Source organism: Sturnus vulgaris, chromosome 8 (assembly GCF_052056855.1).
Source record: "Sturnus vulgaris isolate bStuVul1 chromosome 8, bStuVul1.hap1, whole genome shotgun sequence".
In the NCBI taxonomy this organism is placed as follows: domain Eukaryota; kingdom Metazoa; phylum Chordata; class Aves; order Passeriformes; family Sturnidae; genus Sturnus; species Sturnus vulgaris.
The window spans coordinates 8,616,380-8,641,329 of NC_142250.1; the positions used below are offsets into that span (position 1 = coordinate 8,616,380).

At 40.3% G+C, this 24,950-nt stretch overlaps 2 protein-coding genes across 4 annotated transcripts in view; one reads left to right on the forward strand and one right to left on the reverse strand.

Annotated features, from left to right (window-relative positions):
* The window catches only part of RTKN2 (rhotekin 2), a 122,506-nt gene extending 109,402 nt beyond the window's left edge, over nucleotides 1-13,104 (forward strand). The window contains exon 7 of the mRNA XM_088168786.1: nucleotides 11,866-13,104. Coding sequence (XP_088024912.1) covers nucleotides 11,866-11,909 — 44 coding nt within the window. The 3' untranslated portion in view covers nucleotides 11,910-13,104. The remainder of the gene's footprint in view (nucleotides 1-11,865) is intronic.
* ARID5B (AT-rich interaction domain 5B) overlaps nucleotides 1-24,950 on the reverse strand; it is a 116,788-nt gene that overhangs the window by 28,021 nt on the left and 63,817 nt on the right. For 2 of the 3 annotated variants that reach the window (XM_014882327.2, XM_088168781.1), the window contains 3 exons: nucleotides 10,372-10,484; nucleotides 3,992-4,196; nucleotides 1,593-1,645 (listed from right to left, as the gene is read on the reverse strand). In XM_014882327.2, the coding sequence (XP_014737813.2) occupies nucleotides 1,593-1,645; nucleotides 3,992-4,196; nucleotides 10,372-10,484 (371 nt within the window). The remainder of the gene's footprint in view (nucleotides 1-1,592; nucleotides 1,646-3,991; nucleotides 4,197-10,371; nucleotides 10,485-24,950) is intronic. The other variant, XM_088168782.1, reaches the window with a different exon arrangement.

Sequence of the window (24,950 nt, forward strand, 5' to 3'; positions counted from 1 at the left end):
ACTTTGGCTGACATTCTCATGTTTGTGATCCTTCCCCTCAGATCCTGTCACGATTCTCAAACCTGGCTCTGTGGCCTTGTGGTCATGAATTCACAATCCTATTCTTGCTCTTCCTCAGGTACAGAGGCTCACCTGCTCCACCTCATTTAAATCCATCCCTCTCCATCTGGCACTAAAACTCAGGTCTCTCCAGCAAGCCCCTACTTTGGCATCCCTGCTTCTGTACTCGGTCCCCTCAAGGAAACCTGAACATTGCAACATTGCTGTGAAAATTGCTTGCCTTCCTGAGCACTCTGAACATGCCACTCTCCCTTCAGTCTCCCTCCTGGCCTTCCCTGGTGCTCTGGATCAAATTCAAGATTTTTGCCCTCATTTTCATTGCACTTTACAACTCAAGCAATTACTGTTTGTTCGTAATTGCTATAACGATCTACCTATGGTAGCTATCCATTCATACATACCCATGAGCGTGCCTACACACACCCCTGTACATAAGCATGGTATGTGCTGATTAATGAAAGACAGAGGAACACTAAAAGCCAAATCAATCTTTAATATATTTTTAAAGAATGTTAGATTTCAAATTTCACAAATTCCCAGGCACACCCATGCTAACCAGCTCAGGTTGCTGATGTACAGAGCAATGTGCTTTATCACATGGAAGAAAAACATTGAGTTTTGCATTTTGGTTAAAATGACTTTCAGTTTCTTGATAGTGCATTTCTTCTCGTCATTTCTCTACAGCACAGATATGTTCCAGATTACTTCGTAAACAAAGCAAAAATAATTTTTTTCATCCAACTGTGGCAGGAACTGAACAACTTAATCTGATCATTGTGTGCAAAAGAAAATATTTCCAGTGACAACATCTTACTATGTCAATTGTTTTTTATTACAGATGTCATTTTGATATACCATATTAATGTAGCTCTTTCTTCTCATTTCAAGATTTTAATCTAAGTTTGTTGCTCTATTATTTTATTGGTTCAAAATACATGCTGTAAAATCCATGGCCATCAAATTTTCTTGTGAGCTAAAAATGAACTGCTCTTTTTAGATATGGTTAGCTGATACAAAGTGTCTGAGACTTTTCTGAATTACTTTGATAACTTCCTGTTTATGTGGTACTGACCCTTGTCTAATAAAGATCTTTTACACTTGGAATAAGAGAAGATTCTGCAACATACTATTCCTTAATGGACAATGCTGATTACGTTTGAAGGCCTTTAATACATTTCCCATATTAGACATGAACAGATGTCAGGGATGTTGCCAAGTGAAATTTCTTTTATGCAATCTTGGCTTGTTGTACAATAATAGCCCTTTCTCAACATGGGAAAAAATTACAGACCTAACTAATTTCCTTGACAGAGAAGAGTTACATATGTTTTCCACTTGGAGTTTTTACAACAAGTTTACAATTTTGCCAGATCTGGAATTAATTGGGACCATTTCCAAAAATGGCCCAATAAACCCACAATGAGTACAGCTAGCCTAAAATGCAGCAAATGATTCTTTGCTTTTACATTTTTTTCCTAACAGGGAAAAGTTAGATTGCACAATTATTTCATTTAAGTTACTTAAACACTTACTGTTTCATATCCTCCCAGTTTTTGAGCAGCTTGAAACATAGTCCAAAGGTTAACTGTTAGAGGGACAATAAGTATTTAGATAAGCATTGCATTAGCCAACATATTTCAAAGAAATGTACATTAAACAGTTTTAGAAAAAGAAAAATAGAGGAAAAAAAAGCTCGCAGCCCCTGAAAAAGCTCCTGTGAAACATTTTCCAAAGAGGTATTTACATAATCTGAAGAGTAAATATTAGCCCATACTATATATTTTTTTAATTATATATAAGAGAACACACAGATTCCTTAACAGGACTGGAAAAATACACTGAGCAAAGGTAATGGGCTCATTTGACTTTGCTGATAAGAGACATGGTATAATAACTGTAGCATGTTTCTGTAACTTTGATAATAAAAATTACTCGCTGGGAAGAATGTTACTTTTAATTATTTGTTTAATAGTGGTTTCATTAACAAGCAAGCAGGACCTACACTGGCTCACAGACCAGGCCTATCGATTAGAAAATATCCAATATTTACTGTAGCTCAGATAATGGGCTCCATAAGCAATGAACAATAAGTTGCATTCTAGCGGGCCATGTGTGAATGAACCCAGATGGAGCATGAATGAGCATTACTGGAATAATTATGCTGTGGCTGGTTGTGCCTTGCCTGTGGTGGCTGTGGGGTCAGAGGCACAGAGGCAACTCAGTTCAAAAGATGTGTTGGGAGAGAGTTGTCATTTCCTGCAGAACTTCTCTCCTTTCATGTGCTCATCATCCCAGCCCCTGTCCCTTGGGGCCACTGCTTGCTGGTGTCTTTTTAATGTAATTAAATTTAATTTAATAAAATTTTTTATTTTATCTAATTTAATTATTAGAAAGAAAAATCCATGTCAGCCCTATCAAAGGTGTATGCACAGTTCCACCAACAGTGATTCCCCACAGACACACTACAAATATTTGAGGTCAGCAGTAATTCTGTGGACCATGGAGAATAGGATCTCCTTCTCCATGGAGGGATGCTCTGCTGTACTGTACATACTGCCTCTTCCCAACAACGGGTTTATATTGGCAATGTTTGCACAAACCTTGCTCAACAAATACAGAGCCTCATACTGCAAACATTTCTGCTTTTATCAGCATAATTACTCTTGGTATTTAAGTATTTGCAGGATCAGGCCCCTACTCCATACTCAATGTCAGGCAAGTTTCAGTGTATTTTAGCTAAATATTAGCAGTGGGCTCTACCCCAGTGGGCAACTTCAGAAATAATACTTTAGCTTGTCTTTTAAGCCCACCCTGTCTCCATGCTTGATGGAATGCAGAATAATATGGGGGGGGTGGGGGAGAAAAAAAAAATTCTTCAACACAAAATGTTCTGAAAGCCTCATTGAACCTTGTACTGCTTCAAAGCTATCAAAAGCTTTGCTTAGGCCTTGATTTAATCTAAATCAATGCATAATGCAATGAAGCTGTTCATAGTACATTAATTTTACTCCCATTTCAAGCAACCAGTTTTCAGACAAACACTGTAATTATTCAGAGTTATATAAGTTTATAATGGCTGCTGGAGGCCTGTTGCAATCAGTGCCAATTGCTATTAGGTATGTAAATTATTATGTAAAACATACAGGTTTGACATTCTTCATCAAAATAACACATGGTTTTAATCTAGGAGATAAATTAGAGTAAATAATATTTCAATCCATGGCGTTTTCCCTTTAAGGAAATAACATATCATTCTATCTATAGATAAGGAGGAGAAATATCCCCATTTACAGCTTTTGTTGGTAACTGTGAAAGATCCACATTGGGCTGCAATAATTATGCAAAATTCAGTTTCAACTGTATCTTCTCCATATACAATTAATTTACAGTTTGTGGCACTACATACTGTACATGCCAAAGCAATTCTAAAGACTGTATTCTGTATAAGCAGATACAGTCTGATTTTATTCTCTGAAGTCAGTAATTTATTATCTATAAACACATTTTGGGGCTTAAAAATATTATTCCTTTTGTGCCTTTCTTGAACACCTTTAAATGTCTTCCTTTAATATTTGTCCTTTCATAAAGAACATCTGGGCATAATAAAGCTATGTCATATTATTAACTCAGAAGAAAAGCACTACAGACGCTGCAGATTTACAAAACAGAAAGCTAGAGTTTTAACATGCCTATTTCTAGTCATAATCAGCAGATTTAAACCTATAAATATCTGGCAGCAACTACCCCAGAAGGAAGAGATGCAAATCTAGGCATAAGACAGTGAAATGCCTGGACTGGAAAATGTGTAGAAATAAACATGGTCCCTCCCCATCCACAAGGCTATAAAATAGGCTTTGTGTGCAATTGCTTTCTCCAGAGAAGCCAAACCATTCTAAAATGTCAACAAGAAAGTGAAATAAAGGATACTTACTCTGCTTAAAACCTAAATAGGGTATTCGTTCAATTGGTGTTTTCCTTTCTTTCATATATTTATAAAGAGCCACAAGGAAAGCCTGCTCATCAGCTCTGCATTCTTCACCTATGGCAATCTTTGATTTATCCTCACTTGAGCCTTTCTTAGAGTTGCTGTTGTTACTCTTGGGTTTGGGCAAAGCTGACTTAGTCTCACATTTTACCTGGGAAAAGAAAAGATGTCATATCAGATCTGGGTAACCTTTAATTTTCACTAAAGGAATAAATACCCTCTCCTAGCAGAATGGACTGTTGAAAAAAATGAAGGCCAAACCATGCGACTGTGTTTGAGGGGAAACAAAGGAAGCTATTTATAGAGCTAAATGTCTTGTTCTGAGTCTTAGTCACAACATTTTTAAACAGTCACATCTTTGAATCATTATAACTCACTGGTAAGGCTCTCCAGATTTTTATGACTATACATTGCTATGTCACAACTTCTATCTCTAACATACACTTGTCATTAGCAAGTCTAATATTAACTCTTGTTCCAGGATTGACACTGAGCATTGTCAACTCCTGTAGACAAACCCTGGAGCTGAGGGTGCTCAGCCCCTTCCAGGAATGCTCAGCAGCCAGCTCTGAAATGACACATTTTTCTCTCCTTTGGCCCACCAAAATAGATGCAAACCTTGGCAAGCTTTATCCAGGCAGAGCCCTCAGCACACGAATGGAGGTTCTGCTGTATCATGGACTCTAATTAAGTGTATTTGAGCATCTCCTTAAACTTGAGCATGGCCCTAAACATTTAGCAAAAGAGAGAAGCTGGTAGCTGAAGACTTTCCTGGTAGACACTGGCATCCCCAAGGCACATAATTCCCAGAGCTCCAGGTCTCTCACTGGACTACCCAGCAGATGCGTGCCAGTCAAGAAATAAAAAATGGAAACCACTTTACCTCTCCTCAGTATTCATACAGGGGGAAAAATACCCAGTGAGACTGGCTTACTCCTGCAGCCCCTCTTGGAGATAATCCTCTCACTGAATCAAGCAAATTACAAATCGAGCGTTCACTTAAGGTATGTATATATATATAAAAAATAAAAACGCCAGAAACCTGACGTTTGAAAGCTCTGCATGACCAAGACATTGGAACCATGGGATCACTAAATTTCCAATGAAATCCTGGAAGTTCTGTCATACAAGGTAGTGAAGATGTTACATGTATTTTTGATTTGCACTGTCCCTTCAATGCTTCTGAGTGCTGTCAGGAGCCTTCTGGTAGTTCCCTACCCCATCCAAGACATGTCCACTGTGCTCTCAGAGGAAGCAAGGAGACTCTTAAGAGCCAGTACTTGGTATTTTGGGAGGATATCAGAGGAGAGCAGAGTATCCTGCTATGCAGGAAGGCAGGAGCTCTTGATCAAGCAACCCATAGACCCTCCTTCAGAACTGTCACTTCTAAACCAGGTGCTTTCTGGATACTTGTTTTCAGTTTGTAAGCAACTGCTATGAAGAGCATTATGTAAGTGCTTGTAAATAAATAACAAACATACCACTGGAAAGACCACAACCACAATATGGCTGTTTTATCTTAATAAAAGATATTCTGGCATTTCAGGGTCAGGGAAAGCAAAATCTTTATACGGCTCCAGGTATTAACTTTGCAGAGAGTACTGAGTTCAAATGATCTGCTCCACAGTTTTCTACAGACACTGGACAAAGCAATGGTAGCTCCTAAACAGAGTGGACAAGTGGTTAGGATGTTCCATGGCAACTGATGCTGCTGAAAACCCTCCATATTGGCCACTGGAAGGTACAGGCTCAGTCCTCTCAGGCAACGCAGCAGGGCCTGGGAAATGGACTTCGTGCGGGATTTTTCTTGATCATTTCTTGCTGCAGTATATCCAGTGTACTGCTTGATATTCTCCAACTGCACAGTTCAAAGAGATGTTGTCTTCCTATAGCACAAGACAGCATCTTTTGCGTTTTAGCAATAGATATGCTTGTTGATTAAACTTTTGTAAAGATCATGGGATTCATCCAAAAGTCAGAAGAGCTAACAGGTTTTCTTTTTCCTATGAAATGGACTTTGGACTTCCTCATCCACTTTTCCGGACAGAGCTGTAATTCCTTGACTTTTTTTACTTTGGCACCTCACAAAAACTATTTAACAGCTTCCAAAGTTTAGATTATGTTGTCTTAGGTTTCAGTGCTTTACCAAAGACTGGGTTAACACTCCCAAAAGGAATGCATGACTTCAGTAATTTTAGGATTTTTAACTGGAGCTGCAAATTCAGACCAAATTCACTGGACCTGGGAACAATTTTTCACTTTTGTCACCCACTTGCTTGGATTCTCTTTTTCAAACTAGACAATTCAGAACTATATTTGCAAAGACAATCTGGGCATGAACTCTAAGTGAAATCAAAGCTCATGGCTGTGCAAGCAAATTAATGGCAAGGGATACTACCCAAAAGGAGACAAAGGCAAAGTAATATTGAGAAAGCCACCAGGAGTGGGGAAAAACCCGTGGAACACACAACCTTCCTCTCTTTGTCTATAGAGAAGCAAGATCAAAGCTCCTGTGGAACTCAGAGGTGTTAAAATGTGGTGGGTGGACTCCAAACCAGCATTAGGTTCAACAAAGCTCTGGTGAAGGCTACAATGCTTCATCTGCTCAGCATCTGAGGCCCAAGCCTCACTTCTGGAACCTCCCCACCATCTAAGAGGCAATATGGATGAATGCCATGACCAATAATTAATGAGAACCAAAAGGGCCAAATGCCATTCTGGGCAACATCAGTGTAAATCCAGCATAAACATATCAGAATCAGTGAGAATGATGCCAGATTTGCTCCAAGCACCACAAACTGGCCTTCTCTTTCAAGACACAAACCTAGTGCCACAGCAGGGTTAAGCTGGATAAGATGGGGTTGCACTGAGATGGGCTCTGGAACATCTGACCATCTCCTGCTCTGTGTTCCATCAGAGATGGATGATCCATGACCAAAAGGCCAATAAACACTCATGGGTAAAACCATGTGCTTGTCTTCTCCTGCCAGAGGTCACACACAACACAGACCACAAAAGACCTGCATTTTACAGTTTCCATCAGATAAGGGTCGAGTCACTCGGAATAAATCTCCAGACCTGAGAGCATGCCAGGCCACCTGTGGCCACAGGAAAAGCATATCCTGTCAACTTTTAAACTAATTTTGCAGATCTTGCTGTACAAATGAAGTGAGAGGTTTACTTTAGCATTTGCACTAGGAGATGTAATGGATAGATTCATTTGGGGACAATTTCTGTGTTTAACAAGTTAATCCTTTCAGTTCTTCAAAATGGTCAGTTTAGCCAGTTTTAAAGGGCATGAGAACACACTTTGAATTGGGAACACTCTCTGGGAAGATGAAGCAGGTACAATGAGAGTCATCTGCTGGAGACTACAAGTTCCAGAAGCCTGTCCAGCAGTGATGCCACATCAAATAGGAAAGCCTCCAGAGTCCTACGAATGTTCTGAGGAAGAGCTTGCTATATCCCTTTCCAGGAGAACTGATCCTGCTTGAGTAGAGGGCCTTGTATTCCCTTCCCAGCCATGGAAGGAACTCCCCTGCGAACTTCCCCAGAAGGCACTAAAATTGATGCAGTGACCACCAAAGAGATCAAGAGAACAAAAGAAGGAAGTGGCACACAAAAGACTCACTTTCCTTGGCGGGACCCACAGGTCCAGGACCACATTGTCTGTGATGCTACCACTCTATTTTTAACAAGCCACCTAAACTGGAATTGACCCAGAGCTGCTCCTACCCAACCAGACACTTGTCCTTGTCAGGTAACTCTGAAACCCTCAAAACAATCTCTGATAGCTCAAGACAAACACGCCTGATGAGAACTCGGTTTTAAGAATTAAGCTTTCTAGTAACTGGCAGCTGAGAACATGAAATTCAGCAAGTCATCACAACTATGCAGCTTGCATTGGTCTTGATAGACTCAAAACCACAGCCTTTGGAATGCCCCTTCTGCTATTTCTCAACCCAAACATACAGCCACTGCAGCTCCATCAGAGCCGTCGCCCCACCACTGAGAAACAAGGCTGCTGCCAGACACTGAGTGACATGACCTGAGAATGCAAGCAGCACAATTTCTGGTCATAAGGGATTTTATCTGGGACAAGAATATGGCCAGGACTTCAGCATCTGACACATGTGGATTCATTCCATTTACACAAGCAGAGCTCAATCCTGCTCTACACTGACCCATTTGTCAGCATTAGTTGGACATGGAGCACTCACGGAGGAGGATAACCAATGGTGAACTCCAACATGGAGCTTCAGATGACCACATCCCAACAGTTCCTAGCAATGAGGTGGATCTCTATTTCTCCTCTTCCCCAAATATCCTTCTCTCCTCCCTCCCCAGTAACGCACAGGCACAAAGTGCAGTACATCTGCTACAGACGGTTTGATTCACTGTCGTCCTCTCATGGAAATGTATCCACAGCCCTGAGACACAGATTGATGTGAAGAGCCACAGTGAAGTCAGTGTGACTACATGCAGGGACATTATATCATGAGCACGTCTATTATTTATAATGAAATTAAGCTGGCCAAGATAATTAATGCTATTAATATCTGCACAATGATGAGAACAGTGTGACTAGATAAACACGTGGAATTACTTCTTATCTGAAATATCCTCCCATCTGACTAGTAGTGTGAACTCAAATATAAATAGAGAGGATAAACAGTTTGCTATGAAGGGTTACTGTTGTTTTTAATTATCTAATACCTATATATCAGGTGCTGAAGAGGCAGAACTACTTGTGCTACAGTCTGAGGTGCTTTGACAATATGGTCCATGCCACACTGCACTGGCAATATCCTGACATGAAAAATGGCTTGGGGGAAGGGGGAATTGAGGCAAATTGACACATTTTCACACAACAGATTTTGCACATTCTTTCAGAGAAAACATTCAGGCAAACTCTATAGTATCTGGCAGGACCCCGCAACTCGACACACCAGGCTCCATCTCCTCTTACCACGCCTGTCTAATACGATAGTGCAGACTCCAACTGAGCACAATAGGACACAAAAAGAAGAGAAACAATGACTTAAGGGCAGAGTTTCATCATGAACTTCAGCCTTTTTTATCGTCATCAACAGAAAGCACAATTTTAACTGAACTCCTAGGGAGGAGGAAGGGGTGGAATTTAATTTGCCTTCCTATGAGAAACTGAGAGCAGAACACTCCCACTTGACCTCTTTAACCTCCTAATCTCCCAGGATATTCACTGTGTACAATACTAACACAAATGGACCTACAGATTCATTGTATTTACTAAAGAGATGGTCACAACAATGGAAATGTTTTTCAGATACACATCCAATTTATTGAAACAATAGATTTGGGAAGAGCTGGTGTAAAAGTTCAGTATATGTAAATCTCTTTAGCTGTTTAGGTTAAAAGTATCAGCTAAAAAGTTCTGTCTCAGATAAAAATCAACTATTGCTCTAAGTAATTTTCCATCTTTGCACCTCAGAGTTTCTAATGAAATCATCTTGAAAGTAGCCATTTGCGCTGCTCTTTTTTTTAAGAGAAAAGCCAATTCCTGTTTAAAACCACTCAGAAAACATAGAAAATGGGATGCAATTTACACCACAGAAACTACATTTTAATATATATTGATGAAAAGACGCAAACGTATAAATATCTTAAAGATTAAGTCTATAAACACTGATCAGTGATCCAATTTTCACTTGCAGTATGAGCTAAGCACGGCAGCACATACAGAAGACTGTAAAAGCATGCACTATTCAGCAAACCGTGGAACATGCAGCTCAGCAGTAAGAATTAAAGAAGCAGTCCAGATTTTTTTAAATCTTTCATACTGAGTTTCTGCCTTTATCTTTTTTTTAAATTTCCAATTTAAATATGTTGAGATCTTAACATCAGGGTAACGTCGTTTGTGTTTGCTTCTTAGAAACCATTACTGAGGCAGCTCTTGTTTCATCGTCTGTTTATCTTCAAATTTATATTTAGAAGTACATTGTAACAGGGTGAGCTACTCCCAGGTTTATTTTTAATTTGAAGATACTGTCACACACTATGTTTGTGTGTCAGAGAACGTGAAAACTAACACTAGATGCTAAGAAAGCTTAAGCACTACCAGTTATCAACAAGCTGATAGCATTAGGTTGTTAGATGATTATAATTGCTGGTAACTTTGAACATTGGCATGATTTAATGTGAAAAATAAAACTGTTGAAAAAAATTATGTTTATCTCCCCAAGAAAATAAGTTACACTCTAAATGCGAAATGGCATGCTGGGAAACAAAGGCAGGGTTGTACCTAAAAAAGAAGAGAGTGCCAAAAAGAGTATTATTAAGTGATTTACCTTGGCAACAGCTTTGCTTTCAGAATTATTGTTGGAATCCTTAATGCCATTTAATGAATCTCTTCTCTGTGTGCATGGCTTCCTTTTGCGCGGTCTGCCTTTAAGATTTGGCGCTGAAAATTAATGGAGAACACTTTGAGCACATTGTCTTATACTGGATTCTTAACAGCTGAAAGCATAATAAATAATTCCACTACAATCAGTCACAGAAATGTACACATCTGTCTACAGTAAAGGCTTATAACAAGATTCCCATCCTCTATGGGTTACATCTTGACACACTATACATTTCTATAGAATATCCCCCAAGGCTAATCTACTCTATAACTAATTAATATAAAGTCAAACACTGGTCTCCCAAGGCTTCTGAGAGAAAGCACAAATATTTCTCCCTGGTACATAAAAGAACAAAATTTAATATTAATAGGCAACTTTGCATTATCACACAGTGCTGTCTTTATTTCTAATCTTCAAGCAAGAGTACTAACTGCTATTTCCAACTTTGGGAAACATCTGGCATTGGAAATGCTCTGAAATATTGAAATTCCTTACAGCTCCGAGAAATGTTTATATATCCTGTCATTCTTGTCAGAGTTTTTCTAAAAAAGTTTGAGAAAAAAAGAATTACTCAAGTCCTGAAAGGGATCAAAAAAGCCCTTAACAGCAAGTTCTGGAAGTTGACAAGTACTGAAATAAGTGATTGATTGTTTCATAAGGGTTACATACCATACATACAAATTAACATGAATTACTTTCAGTTTTGTCCAATTCTTAAGATAAAACAGCTCTGAAATAACACAGTGACTAAATCCTAACTGTGCTGAGCCATACGAGGAATGGGATATGGATCATAATAAAAAAATACCACATTCATCTTTCAATAGTGCTATTACAACATAAATTATGATCACATATAGAAATAATAGATGAAGCAGATGCTTGCTCATTATTACATGTTCCCTCTGCTTTCAGATTTAAAAATGAGCCTCCAACTACTATGGCAACATTTAAAATTATAAACATTTAAAGTGATAAACAGTCATTAACTAATGACTGTACCGAATAAGATAATTTTCTTCAAATCTTTAATTTTTAGGTAAGCATTGTTTTAATTACTAAAAGCGATGGCTAGAACAATGTCAGAAATCTAAACATCAAAAACCTCTTGAGCATCTTCTAATTGTTTCTAATCTTACATTTGTCACACTGCAAGCCAGTGGTTTCAGGACATTTTACATTTTAATTAGTTTGCAAACACAATAAAGGGTGCTAATTTGATTTTATAGTTTGAATAACAATGTCATATTTCGTCTGTTCAGAGAAAAAGAAAAGCTTTGGGTTTAAAATAAAAAGTCAGATCCTTTTTCTTCCCTCAGCACAGGTGTAAGGTAAAAAAAAAAATCTATATGTGTACATGTATATATATATGTGCACGTGCAAATGGAAATAAGTCCATATTTCTGTCTATCTAAAAATATACTTATCGCCCTACAGAAATATCTCCATCTATCTCCAGTGAAGCACATTCTGCTTATTGAAAAGTACTGCAAAATTGTCATCTGAGACTAACATGCAAAATCAAACAAAGAGAGAAAGGAATTATTACCCATTCCAGCCGACAAACATCTGCCTGATTTATATCGGTACCCATGAATGCTACAGCATGTGACTGCACACTACATCGCTGGGAGTCTCAACTTGGTGTGGATGTCAGTCTTACACAAAATGAACACTAAGAGTGTTTGCTCCGTATTTACAAATCCCCTCCCCCGGCCACTCCATTACTCATATAAACAGAGATGAGCGACTCAGCAGGAGCGTGGGATGAGCTCCGAGGCCTCCAGTGCCGACTGCCAGACTGCCAGCTTGGGCCACGACGCCCTGCCTTATTTATAAACCCCACTCAACCTTTGATGTCTTCCTGATGCCTCCAGGGATTTTTTGGCACACGACCTGGATGGGATGGACAGATGCTTAACCACGGTCTGCTTCAGCAGTTGCTGAGTTATTTAAAAAGGTACTGAAATAGCAATGTTTCCTCAATTTACTACACTGGCGCAGACGTTAAAAGATTAACCTTGGAATGAAAGGATCCCCAGGCCTGGCCCAACCAAGGGCCAAAGAGGGATGTGGTTGAGCTACCATCAAATATACTTGCATGTGAGTTATATGTCCTTTCCTTCTTTCCTTCATTCCATTCTTTCTATTTAACAAATAAAGAAACGACTTCAAGGTTCAATGTTTTTCAAACATACTTGTTATCCTGTATTTTGGCACTGTACTTTGCATCACACTATAAAGCACTGCTGATGTTTTGCTAAAAGCTTTAAAAGCAAGAAGGTATTTATTCCTAAATTCCAGGTATATTGAGCTTGCATATAAACACTGTTTGAATTGAAACTTCCATGGCAGAACTGGCACAAACCCATTATGAAATGGGGTATTTGCATTCTCGTTGTGGCTCAGGAACTGCAGCAGGGAAGGTCTGTTTGCAGCAGAGAAAAGGACCTACATGCCCCATGGTAGGATTTTAAATCACCTAAAGCCACTCCAGATTTGACACACAATTAACAAGAAAGCAGCAATAGGAATTATTATCAGAAGAGAAGGTCGTGGCATCTAATATCTACTCTGTAAAAGAAAACATTTGATGCAGTTCCAGTCACACTTGAAACAAAGCCATTAATATTTGCTCCCTAAACCATTATAAATAAATGCATTATTTGAAGATTACTGCATTTCAGTGACATTAGTTTTGTTTATGTGAGGAAATATGACTAGGACAGAAGAAAGAATATGCAAGTCACATTCATGTTTCAATTTTGTCATCTGTTGTTTGATTTTTGACATATTCATGAGCACACTGAAAATGTCCTGAATTTGCTATTCATAATTATTTTAAAGCAATTTTATTTTGTGGCTTAGTCACACTCAGTTTTCCTGATGACGCTGGATATTCGTACCAGACAGCGGAATGAGTATCCTATGGGTTTTTTTCTGTTTTCTAGTGGAGAAAGACTTCTGGCAAGACTACCTAAGAATATCCAAAATGTTTCACTTTCTTCATGTGTTTGTGCATATGGCTTTCAAAGTCATTTTCTGAAAGCGTTTGTGGCAGTGAGGCCTGATAACTTGCACATTACCAGAAGGTGAGAGGATAAGCAAAGAAAATTGAAATTAAAAAATGAATAAGTAAGTACAGAAAAAGTTTGCATAATTTGCCACCTCTTCAGTGTGAGTGCCTGTAACAGGAGTATGAGACAGACAACAGAGTACCAGTTAAAAAACTTTCATTTCTGTGTAATTGACAATGTGATTGCCTTTTGCCAATGTGTGGTGTTTTCCCACTCCTTTTACCTGCTGAGTCCTGGCAAACCTTTCAGGTATGGCCAGGTAAAAAAATACAGCTAGCAGCAAAATGCACACAGTACAAGTGAACACTCCTTGAGCCTGAAGGAGTTCCCGAAACTGTGGCTGTGCTCTGTACTGCCAGAACACCAGCAATGCCCTGCATGTTTTTACTGCAAACTGTTACACCCGAGAAGTTAAATGCAAAGCCTGTGTCACGCACAGCATGAGTTAGATTATCTGTAGATATAGACTGACAAATCTTTGCTGTCTAAACAGATCCCAGTAAGATGCTTCCAAAAGTCTGTTCTTGCACAAGCTGCCTACAAACTACAGTAATCAAACAAGGACAATTCAGAGGCATCTGTGCAGAGAAATAAAGACCAGGAATTGCTGATAACCTCAGTAGTACGCTCTAACCCACCAAAAGAACCACATAGAAAAGAGAGGAGCTCAAGGCTAATGCTGCTCTGGTTGTTTCTGTTCATGAAGTCAAAGAACAGCATCACTGCTCAAAAATTACATCTTCCTTTCCAGCACTCTCACCAGTATGTGCAAACGTCAGGATATTGTAGGTGATTGGGATAGGCCAGAAGGAGAGGGAGAGGGCAGCTACCCTGCTCAACTACTCAGAAAATTCGTAAGGTTGTGGCTACTGTTCTCCAGTCATTAGTATCCAGTTTTTCAACATTCACAGACACTGCCTGCTCAACAGGATACGAGAAAAAGGAGCATTTCCAGCCTCACTGCCTAGAACAACTCCCAGCTCTGGTTTTACCCTGAGAAAGGCAAGTTCATACCCCAAAGCGGGAGCTGCCGAAGTGACCATTAACACTACTTACAATGGAAAAACAGAGGCTGCCACAACAAGACAGCACATCCACCTGCCACCTTCTTTTCCTACGTGTCGAGGATGGGGAAGTGATCACAGGGCTTACCATCTCCCTGTTATCAGGTCAGCCTCACCTGAGCTACATCCATGCCAATAATGCCATGTACTTTGTACACATGACCACTTCTAGGGGCATGAATAAGTCAAGAAATGGCTGTGATTTTGGGGTACCTGAATTTAGCATGTGACTTGCTACAAAATGACCTCTTTTTTACAAGTCTGATTACCACTGGAAGTCCAGTGAGTTCAACTCTCAGTAACACTGTTCTCTATATTCACATATTTTGGCTGATGCAAAAGATTTGTTGTTATAGGGAGGGTGTGTGGTGGCCTTCAGATAGCGGCCTTCACAGAGCGGAGGTCAAGCTATGTCGGCACTTTGTCAAACTCAGTCATGTAGCCAAGAGTTTTTAATGAGCCTGGAATGCATTACCTCATTTGTCATACCTGGATCACTTACTCATGTTGAGCCCAAAATAACCTTGGACCTTGCTGGCTGCTCAGCAAACCATGTAAGTAAACAAGTACAGTACTCATGCCTAAAACATGTATCTTTTAATTGCTTGCTCCACATTTCTTACTCTAGAGTACATCTAAGCAATTGTAATGCCATGATCAAAGTTCTTGCCTTTCCAAGCCTCTCTGACCTATGTAGCTATTTCCTGATATGATTTTTGATTCTGGCTTGCTTATACTCCAGTTTCTCAGAAACACTTCAAAAGTAGGAGAAAAAAAGGAAAAAAAAAAGAAGAAAGGAGAAGAAGAACGAAGGCTATTGCCATACTTTGCTGCGGAATGTACTCAGCTAATAGACTTACAACTTACAGTGCCAACCAGATTCTTCTGGCTGCCTGCTGTTTTCTGTGACCATGTTTCTGTGGAAAGATGAAGAACAACAGCATATTTGCCAACTGCAAAGATCAATTAAAAAAAAAAAATCAACTGAGCTTCTAAAATTCTCCATGGCCATCAGCAAAGAGGGGCCAGCAGAAGATCTGGGTCTACATTTAGGGTAGGCTCACAGAGTCAGGTGAGCTCTAAATGCAGAGCTGGGAGTATACCAGAGGGAGGTAATCACAAACCGGGATTTAGGTAGAGCAGTGGAAGTTGCAAGAAGTGAATAAACGGGGAAGAATAGTGGTGCTGGATTCAGAAGAGACATGAGGCAGTGGCAGCACAGCTGCCAAATGCATCCTCAGCCACTATTCCCTGAGGGACACCTTGCACACAGTGTCCCCTCACAGAATCCTTCCGCACTGTGCCTACACATCTTCTGGTTTCCACACACATGCACAAAAGCTGTGATACCAGTATCCTTGGCTCTAAGCTGCAAAATCATTCGTACATACAGAATAGATTAGGAGATCTCCTCTCCGAGGCAAGTGGAAAAGGCAGGATGCGTCAGATCCCAGAGCTATTCATCATTCAGGTGCCAAACAGAAGCTGGAGGTGGCATATGGAGGTGCCTGGCCATCGAAGTCAAGGTGAGAAGAATGGTCCCAGATCTCCACAAAATCCATGAACTGACCATGCCTGTTAGCAGGTGGCAAATAGCTGGTTGCTGAGGACATCCCTAATGCAGCCTGGCAAAAGTTAGCTCTTGGCTGAAGAGCTTGGTTACATGTTACACCTTTTAAAATGTAATGAACAGAAAGTTAACAGGTTTAACGGCTTTTACACCTACCCCTCTAGGGGGCTTCCGGCATTCTGCAATATCTGGAAGTTAAGAAAAGCGTAAGTCTCAAAAACTGTTCAAAGCTCAGTTAATCTTGCATATTTTGTGGAGTCCCAGCTGCTTCCTTGATTTCCCTGCCACCACCATCTCCTTATTTTTTCTCCCCCTCATTCCCTTTTCTGCATTTTGACTTTGGGCCTTCACATTTAATTTACTTTTCTTTCATCCCTGAAGCTTGTGTTCCTGGAAATAGGGTCCAAAAGGGAGAGCTTGGGGCATTTATTGCCCAGGCACGCTGAGCTGGTGAAGAGAAGCAAGCTGTAAGTAACCTAATACTGCATTGAAAGGTCAGAAATTAAAGTGCCTCGAAAATAAAGCAAAATATCAGACTATGCTAAAAAAAACCCCAGACCAGTGTTTAGGAAACAACAGTATCAATTCAAGTTGAGGAAGGTCTCAACAGGATCTTAAGTGCAGCTATGGAAGTCAATGAAGAGCACCTACCAACAACTCAAGCTCTCACCAAGCTATGGAGGTCAAACAGCATCTCTGTGCACGCACACACACACTCACACACACACACATCCCTCATGCCTGCTCAAGCTGACATAAAACAATTTGAATATAAAAATTATTTTTACTGGACTTTTTCTAAATAAAAACACTTGTTCATTCATTTTTTTATAACTGAACATGCCAGGCTTGACCTGGAAACTCCAGAGCACAGCAGTGAAGAATACTGCAGGAAACATTAAGGAATCATGATGCTTTTTAAACCACATGGAGAAAGAGCGTGTAGCCATTTCTGAAAGTTTTGTTATGGAAATGAGATATCCCATGCTCCATGTGGGGAAAATCAATTTGCTACCTCTCTAAAGAAAACATTCCCCACTTGGAAATAAGTAGAATAGACACTTACTTCCTTGTGTGGGTTAATGTGGAGACATATGACTTGCTGCAGACTGTTGTTTTGACCCCCCTCCTGACCAGACAATCTCTGAAGAAAGCAAAATGCTAGTATTTTTCATGAATTACAGTTCAGACTATCGTTGCTTTTAACAGAAAATTTAGAGGCACTGCAAACATCAGGTTGGCCAATTTTGCCAAGAAATGAATATTTCTTTTTTTCATGGAAGATGGAAACAAGGCTCATGATGAGGCTTGGAGTCTTTTTCTTCATTTTAGCATGGCTGGATGTTAAGACTTTTCCTTGATCTGCACTTCTTTACGTCCTGCTGACTAATGTGAGTTTAAAAAAAAAATGGAAAAAAGGTTTTTTTGTTTTTGGTTTTTTTGGACAAAATCTATACATGTATTGGAAATTGTGAAGTGCAGTAAGTTGAAATGGGAAGCTGAAAACTTCAGAGGAAAATCTATGCTTGACAAATATGTGACATTCAAGTAGACCTTAGAGCAAATTAAAATAATAATAACAAAAAAAAATTGGTGTAGGCCTATTATTGGCTACAGATGACAGGATTATTACTAATGAATCAAAAAGAGGCAGAGGTGTTTGGTAAATATTTGTTCCATACTTGCAAAGAAGCCAGATGATATGCTTGCAAAAGAATATAATTAAAGCCAGCCAGTTGACTTTGTTTTACAGAAACCAGATCTTAAAACAACAGAATAAAAACCCCCAAAACAAACAAAGCACCTTATTTTACACTTTGAAACTATAAGCTTGGTTAAAGAAACTAGCTGCACATATCAAACTTACTTGCATTCAGTAAGATAGCTGATTCAATATTAGATAATACTTTGGTTAAAAAACAGCATTACATAATTTTATTCAAGCATATATTGAATGGATTAAGAACAGGCATCAGTGGAGAATTTCTACCAAATGAAAAGATTTCTGATGGGATTCCACAGGGGTTGCTCCTCACCTTGTAAGTATTACAGATTTTCATGAGTGAAATAAATATAAAGCCCTTGACAGTTACATTCACACTGACACCAGGACTGGCACAATGCTAAGACTGACTCATACAAATGAGTAATCAGAAAGAAAACAGACCTGGAAGACACAATGCTCCTCAATACAGCTCCACCATGACAGCTGCAAACAGGGATTACAGGTCCCATTGACCAAGCCAAGGGTTCATAGGCCCACTGGAAATTCACTGACAGGAAGATGTTATCACTGGCCAATGGGATATCAGACTTCAGGGAGGTCTGAATAATTCAAGCTGTGCTGGGTTTGAGCAAAAATGACTGAGAAGTGACTTTACTAGGTAACACGAGTGCCTCAAAGTTGAGAAAAAGCTGCTACTCAGAAGCGAGGAGGCATAACCAGGCATGCCCAGGCACTGCAGTCCCCATACCTGAATCAGTGCCAGAATGAGGCATGTGTATAACCAGCTTTCTCAAGGCCTTTGGGAAAAGCCTGAGCCAGACACAAGCTGGTGTGCACAGTGCAGGAAGTAACATATGAATTGAGGGTCTGGAGGGTTGAGATATCAGACTGGAGCTGGGTGTCCCACCTCAGGCATGGCAAGGGCCAAGCCCATGCTGCTGCCAGGAGAGCCTGGCCGCTGTGGGAGGCTGCAACAGCCTGGCTGGCTGCATGATGAGGCGTCCAGCTGTCTGGCTCTGGTCCTTGCTCAAACAGCTGTTTCCCTTCTCACTTAGAAAAAAGGTTGTGAACTGGATGGAAGAGTTTGCCAGCAATTTTGGCTGATGAGCCACTACTTGGGGTTCATACCAGATTAGATGACTCAGTGGTTCTTCTGGTGAGAAATTGCATGAATATAGGATCAAACATAGTGAAGAACTGAGCAATGCAGGACAAGGAACATGAAGAGCTGCAGACTTGATTCAGCAAATTACATGCCTAACTCATAAAGATCTGGAGCATGCAAAGACCTCTGATGACCTGATTGGGGCTATTCACATCTTTGAGACTGGGCCCATGTTAAGCACTGAACACAACCAAGCCAGCATGGCTTGCTCTGTCACTAATGGGAAAGAAGCATTCAAGCCCCGAAAAAGAAATCTTCCTATCTCATCGTGAAACACCCTATGCTTGGGCAGCATCACAGGATCAGACATGGGGTCATCAAATCTCCCTTTCCCTCAGAAGCCTACAGTCAACTTCCACAGCCCCAAAGGTCACCTCCTGGGAAGCTGTAGCCAGCAGACAGGGGCTTCAGTTCCTGCTGGAGGGTCAGAGCAACCCTCAAGAAGTGTGGGTTTGACTTCTCAAAATAGTCTGGGTTAAAAAAAAAAGAAAAAAAAAAGCAAGCAAAGAAAAGAAAGTGAGCAAATGAGCACATTCTAACAGATTACGCAATAGCCAAGACAAAAGCGATGCAAACATGGCAGCAAGAAGAGATAATGCACAGCAAACCCATGCAAGTCAGCCTGTCTGATCAAAACTCATCGGAACACTCAAGGTAGACCTTCTATTACAGGGCTGTAGAAAACAGAAGGCAAATTTTAGGGCAGCTTTCCTAACAAGGTTTCTTTTCCTCTCCAGTAAAAGCCAGCGTTGGTATAATTGCTGACGAGCAGAGTCAGCTGTACCCAATGGAGACATGACCTACATACCTCAGAAATACAACAGATACGTAACCAGTCATATCCATTGTAGATAGATGGATGAGATGCACATGCACATTATGCACGAATATAAATAGGCAGAAATTCATGCCAGAAGGATAAAATAGACCATTTCCAAGACCTTGCTTTCAGGAATGACAATGCCAGGTAGGAAGCAATGATCATCAAGTTGTACAAAATGTGAAAATGACAAATACATTATTTAAATAATCTCCTGCATTTCTGATTTGTTACTGATTATATAGAATTTTTTTTGTGTGTGTAAGAATATTATAATTGCCTTTCCTTTTTTTTTCCTTTTCACTTGATCATTGCACTGCAAAGTAATCAAGATTTGTTAGGCATAATCAACCTGCATGAAGATATTAGTAAAGTGACAAGCAGAAACTACAGAGTAAGCACTCCCCTTTGATGCCTACATTCAGCTGCCACCACAACGACTACACAAGGCGTTAGGTGGAGGCAGGAGCAGCAGCCACAGCCTAAACCCTGTGCCCATTCTTATCTCTGCGTAATCACCAACTTCACTCACAGCACTTGGCTTGCCAGGCCCCCCTACCACAGTGCAGAGAGTCAACAAAGGGTTCAGAGACAACTCCGCTTCTGCAGACAGCTTGGGAACAAAGCCTTGGCACCCTGGGAGATCTGCATATACTTGACATGGGGTTTTATTGCTCAGGTACAGAGGGGATGCTGAGCACAGGAAGGAATCTGCACTTTTTCTGCACCAGTAAAACACGGAAGTGGAACTCTAGTAATTTTGTCAGGTTGTGTATAAGCAGCTAGGGAATCTGAGTAAGTCCCAAAACACCCCAAAAATCATGCTTCAAAGACCTGATTGAAGGTCATGCGCCCAGTTTAAATTAGTGCAGACTCTACAGACTCAGTATAATCATCCCAAACATCAACACAAACAAAATGGAACCCATCTCTGCATTTCAGCCCCAGCAAATCTCTAGCACTCAGAAAAATCCAAATAAAACTGAGTTGTATCCATAAATTTATCTGAGCAGGGCAGGATTTAAACTAAATATGCAGTCAGTTGTGCAGTATTCTTCCGCAGTCAGTACTGGTTCTTAGGAAATTATCTGAGTGAATTAAGTGGAAGACTATTAAACAATTTACACACTTCCTTGTGTTACAGATGACTAATTATAGCTGTGTTTGTCTCTCCCTGCAGAACTGTTGTATACCACATGGTATGCATATTTCAGCATCCAGCATTATTAACTCATGACCGACTGTCAGTTGATCATTATCTAACACATGGGGTCCGCAAAAAAAGCCTTATTTGGGCAAAAGCAGGCTCCAGACCCGCCCCCGCTGCATTCTCCCCCAGAAGAACTTCAGTTGGAGTACTATCTGCTGTCAATGGAAACTCCGAGGTTACTTATGTGAAATCTGTGGCCAGGAAAATAAATCCTCACTGAGTTTAAACAGTTGATGTAAAAACCATCTCCAGCTCAGCTGGTTTAAAGAAAACTCTCAGTTGCCCTCTAGTGTCCCGCTGCTGCCACGCCAGGCTGCCTGCCACAGCCAAGGTCACACAATTTAACCTGATTTCACGCCGGCAGATTTACTATTTGCCTAATATTTTGCACAAAAGGGCGAGAGGAGGATGCTTTTTCCCCCTGGAAATTTAAGGGCTCGGGCCCAGGAAGCCCAAAGCTTGCATAATGTTTACAGCTGCAATTGAGGCACATGACACAAGGGTTTTATGAGTGAGAATCTCTGAAATCACTCTGTGTGTTGCACTCCATAATGTTCATTAATAACTAAAAATAGACTAATGTACAAAATGATTTAGCATTATACTGAAGCTAAGGAACATAGGGAGTTTGCAGAATTCCCTAATATGGAAGAGAAGCTGAGTTTTCAAAAGCTGCAGTTTATTTGTTTCTGAAAATGGAAAACATATGTAAAAGATTTAATATACAGAACCAGGTGTATATATAGCCTACATCTTCATATGTGCCCATTTTCATTCTATATAAAGACTTTATACAGCCTGAAACTACAGATTTAATAATAGATTACTAAATTAAGTCTGCACAATCACTTAATAAAAAAAATAAATTTCTATTTAAAATACAGCTGAGGGGTTTGGACAATTTCCTGCATAATAGAGGCCCAACCCTGAAATGTAAATAACACCAGCATTAAAACAAGTCAATCAGGCACATCACAAAAAAAAAAAAAAAAAAAAAAGGGTACATGAAATCAAATGCATTTTCCAGTCTATTCTAAGTAAGGATATCAAACCCCTACTTTATTTGAATGCTGCTTTGATACATTACTACTGCTTCAATCTGGCTTCCCCCCCCCGCCCCCCAAAATGTCGTGTTCTTCCTTAGAGAAATCCAGGGCTGACTAAGTCTTAACATTTTCAAAACAGCAAACCATCAGGGTTTTGCAATAAGAATTATTCACTGCCTGACTGTGTACTGTCAGCATTCTTAAAATACTATTACTATAAAATTAAACAGTGTGCTCTTCGGAAACACATTGCCTGCTCTGTTTAACTGTAATTGTGCAATTTTAAAATTCTCTTCTTTCTCAATGCCTTCTCCCCAAACAAATACCTTTGATAGTTATAAGGTTACAAAAACAGTTTAGACTTTTTTTTTTTTTAACTTTCAGGCCACCTGTAATATTATTGACTAATTACACCGTAAAAATAACAAACATTACTTTATTTGGTATATATCCTAAGTTAATTATAATGCCTTTTCTTCTTAATTTGACAAGACTGGAATTTCACAAGAAGTATATATGGCAATTCAGAAAATACAATCAAGGAAAAGGTGAAATGAACGTTTCAGAAGACAAATTATTTGATTTGCATAAGCAGTTATTTGTAAGGCTCCGCCTTTCTCTACTGCCTGAACGGCACTTTCCATTTCTCTTGCTATCACTTTCACAGCATAGTGCACAAGCACAGTAATTGTACTTTCCGTTCCAAAGTGTTGCCCCAATTGGTAAGAGGAGGTTTTTTCCAACAGCAGCCAACGATGTTGTGGAACTCTGAAGAGGTGACACTGTGCATCCAGACAAGGAGGTAGCAGGACCTGTGCAGATATCCTGACCCAGTGGTTCCAGCCACATGTGCTGCCGCAGCACCCCCATTTTCAGAGGAAGGTTCTGTCTCAGCTTCAACTTAAGCCAGAGCCCCAAAACACTGAAATTGCCACGAAAATATTAAAGGGGGTAGTACAGTCCCAGCACCACCCAGCCATGTCAGGGATCACCTGCTCCCAGACTCATCTCTCAGTGACAGAGTGGAACCCCTGGCAAGCCACTGCCCCCTTTGTCTGCAGACTGGTCTCTCGGGCACTGCCTTTCTACAGTTGTGCACAATACCTGATGTTGTGCTCTGTTGGCTTAAGTTCCTGGAAGACTATGGTAACCTCAGGAAGCTCAAAAACTTCTTTTCCTTACTTCATGAAATACACAACTAGAATTTTATTGACTAATCCTGGTGATTCCCCTCCTGACAGCACTTGGAAGGCCTCTGACATTGTACAAGAATCCTCATGCTTATTTCCAATAAAGAGTTTGCTCCATTCCTAGATTCACTCAACCTTCTGACGGAATTAAGTTTTTCCCAGAAGCCTCCCCATCAGCCATGACCTGAAGCTACTTTATTTAGGAAATCTGAGGAAGTGACATGGGTGGCCAAACCAACATATCTGATTTTAAACAGATAAAACTAGCACCAAGACAAATCATCACCTCTTGTGGATTTCCAAGTCCTATTATTTATCTAAGGTTTCAAGCTTACTGCCCGCTTTAGGATGGTTTTCTACCATGTTAATTTTGTCTGAAGCTACGGACTCTTTTCCACACAACAGCACTGCTGAAAATAAAAATCCCAGGAAATTTGTAGAAGCTGATTTTTCTGAAGATGCATTATGCAGGAAGACATTTGCATCCTCTGGATTTTCAATGAGGTTATTCCTAGAATTCCCCTTTGCAGCTTCAAACACACAGCCACTCAGTCATTGGGAAGGTTTTAACACCCCTACACCAATGTTCATTCAAACAGTCCAGCACAGCTGGTGAACTCCTATTTCTAACCTTTTATCTTCACTAAACAGTCAAACTTAGCAGATTTGTTGCAATCACCATGGAGATCTGATGGTTTCAAATTAGGCACAAACTGCTTGTTTCCTTTGCTATTTTTATTGTGTTTTGAGCCTGTTGTGCTCATCCCACCCTGCCCTTTCCTTATCTTACTGGCAAGTAAGAAAAATTGGCTTCACTGGGAAGTCAAATCCTAGACACAGCCGCTCCTGAACTCCATGGAAGATGGTGATGGTCTCCTCAACTGCCTTTCCTCACCACTGCCAACCAGAGAGTCTGCACAACGTCAGGCTAGGCTGATGAGATGAAACAGAAGGACCAAGTGAAGTAAGTGCCTGCTAACTGGAAGAAAAATGTGAGCCTTGCTTTGTGCAGTTTCATAGTTAGGCCTACTAGGGTTAATTAATTAATTAATTAACTCACTGCAAAAGGGAATAATAAGCAGGGTTCAGTCTCACATGTGCAATGACATGAATGAACCACCAAGGGCCAGCATGAGAGAAGTAGTCCTGGCATGGCAAAAGGAACCAGGATAGGCATGGGGATGGGACCATACGGCAAGGGGGGCAAAGGTGAGGAACTGAAGAATAGGAGAACTGAAGCAATAGGTACTAAGGGGATCCACACTTATGGACTGTTTGGATTACATACAGAAAGCAGTTAAATCCAGCACTCTCAAGGTAGGTGAAAGTGTCACCAAGAGACACCTGGCTACTGCAGCCAGATGCTATGGAGCACCCTCTCACCAACACTGAAAGCATGAAGGAGTTGTTAATTGACTCCCAAGTGAAGTCTAACAGAAATTCCTTTGGAGGCGCAAAGAAAGACACAAGGACTGATAGTGCTGAATGTAGGTTTCCCACAGCCCAAGTCAATGGGCTCCCTGTGCCAAAAAATGCAGCAGGCTGGGATCTGACAGTCCCAAAGCTGCATAAGCCAAATGCAAGCCTTTTACACAGTTCTGTGACAGGCACATTGCTGCCTTTAAAACATCATCAAGTCTTCACTAAAACATTT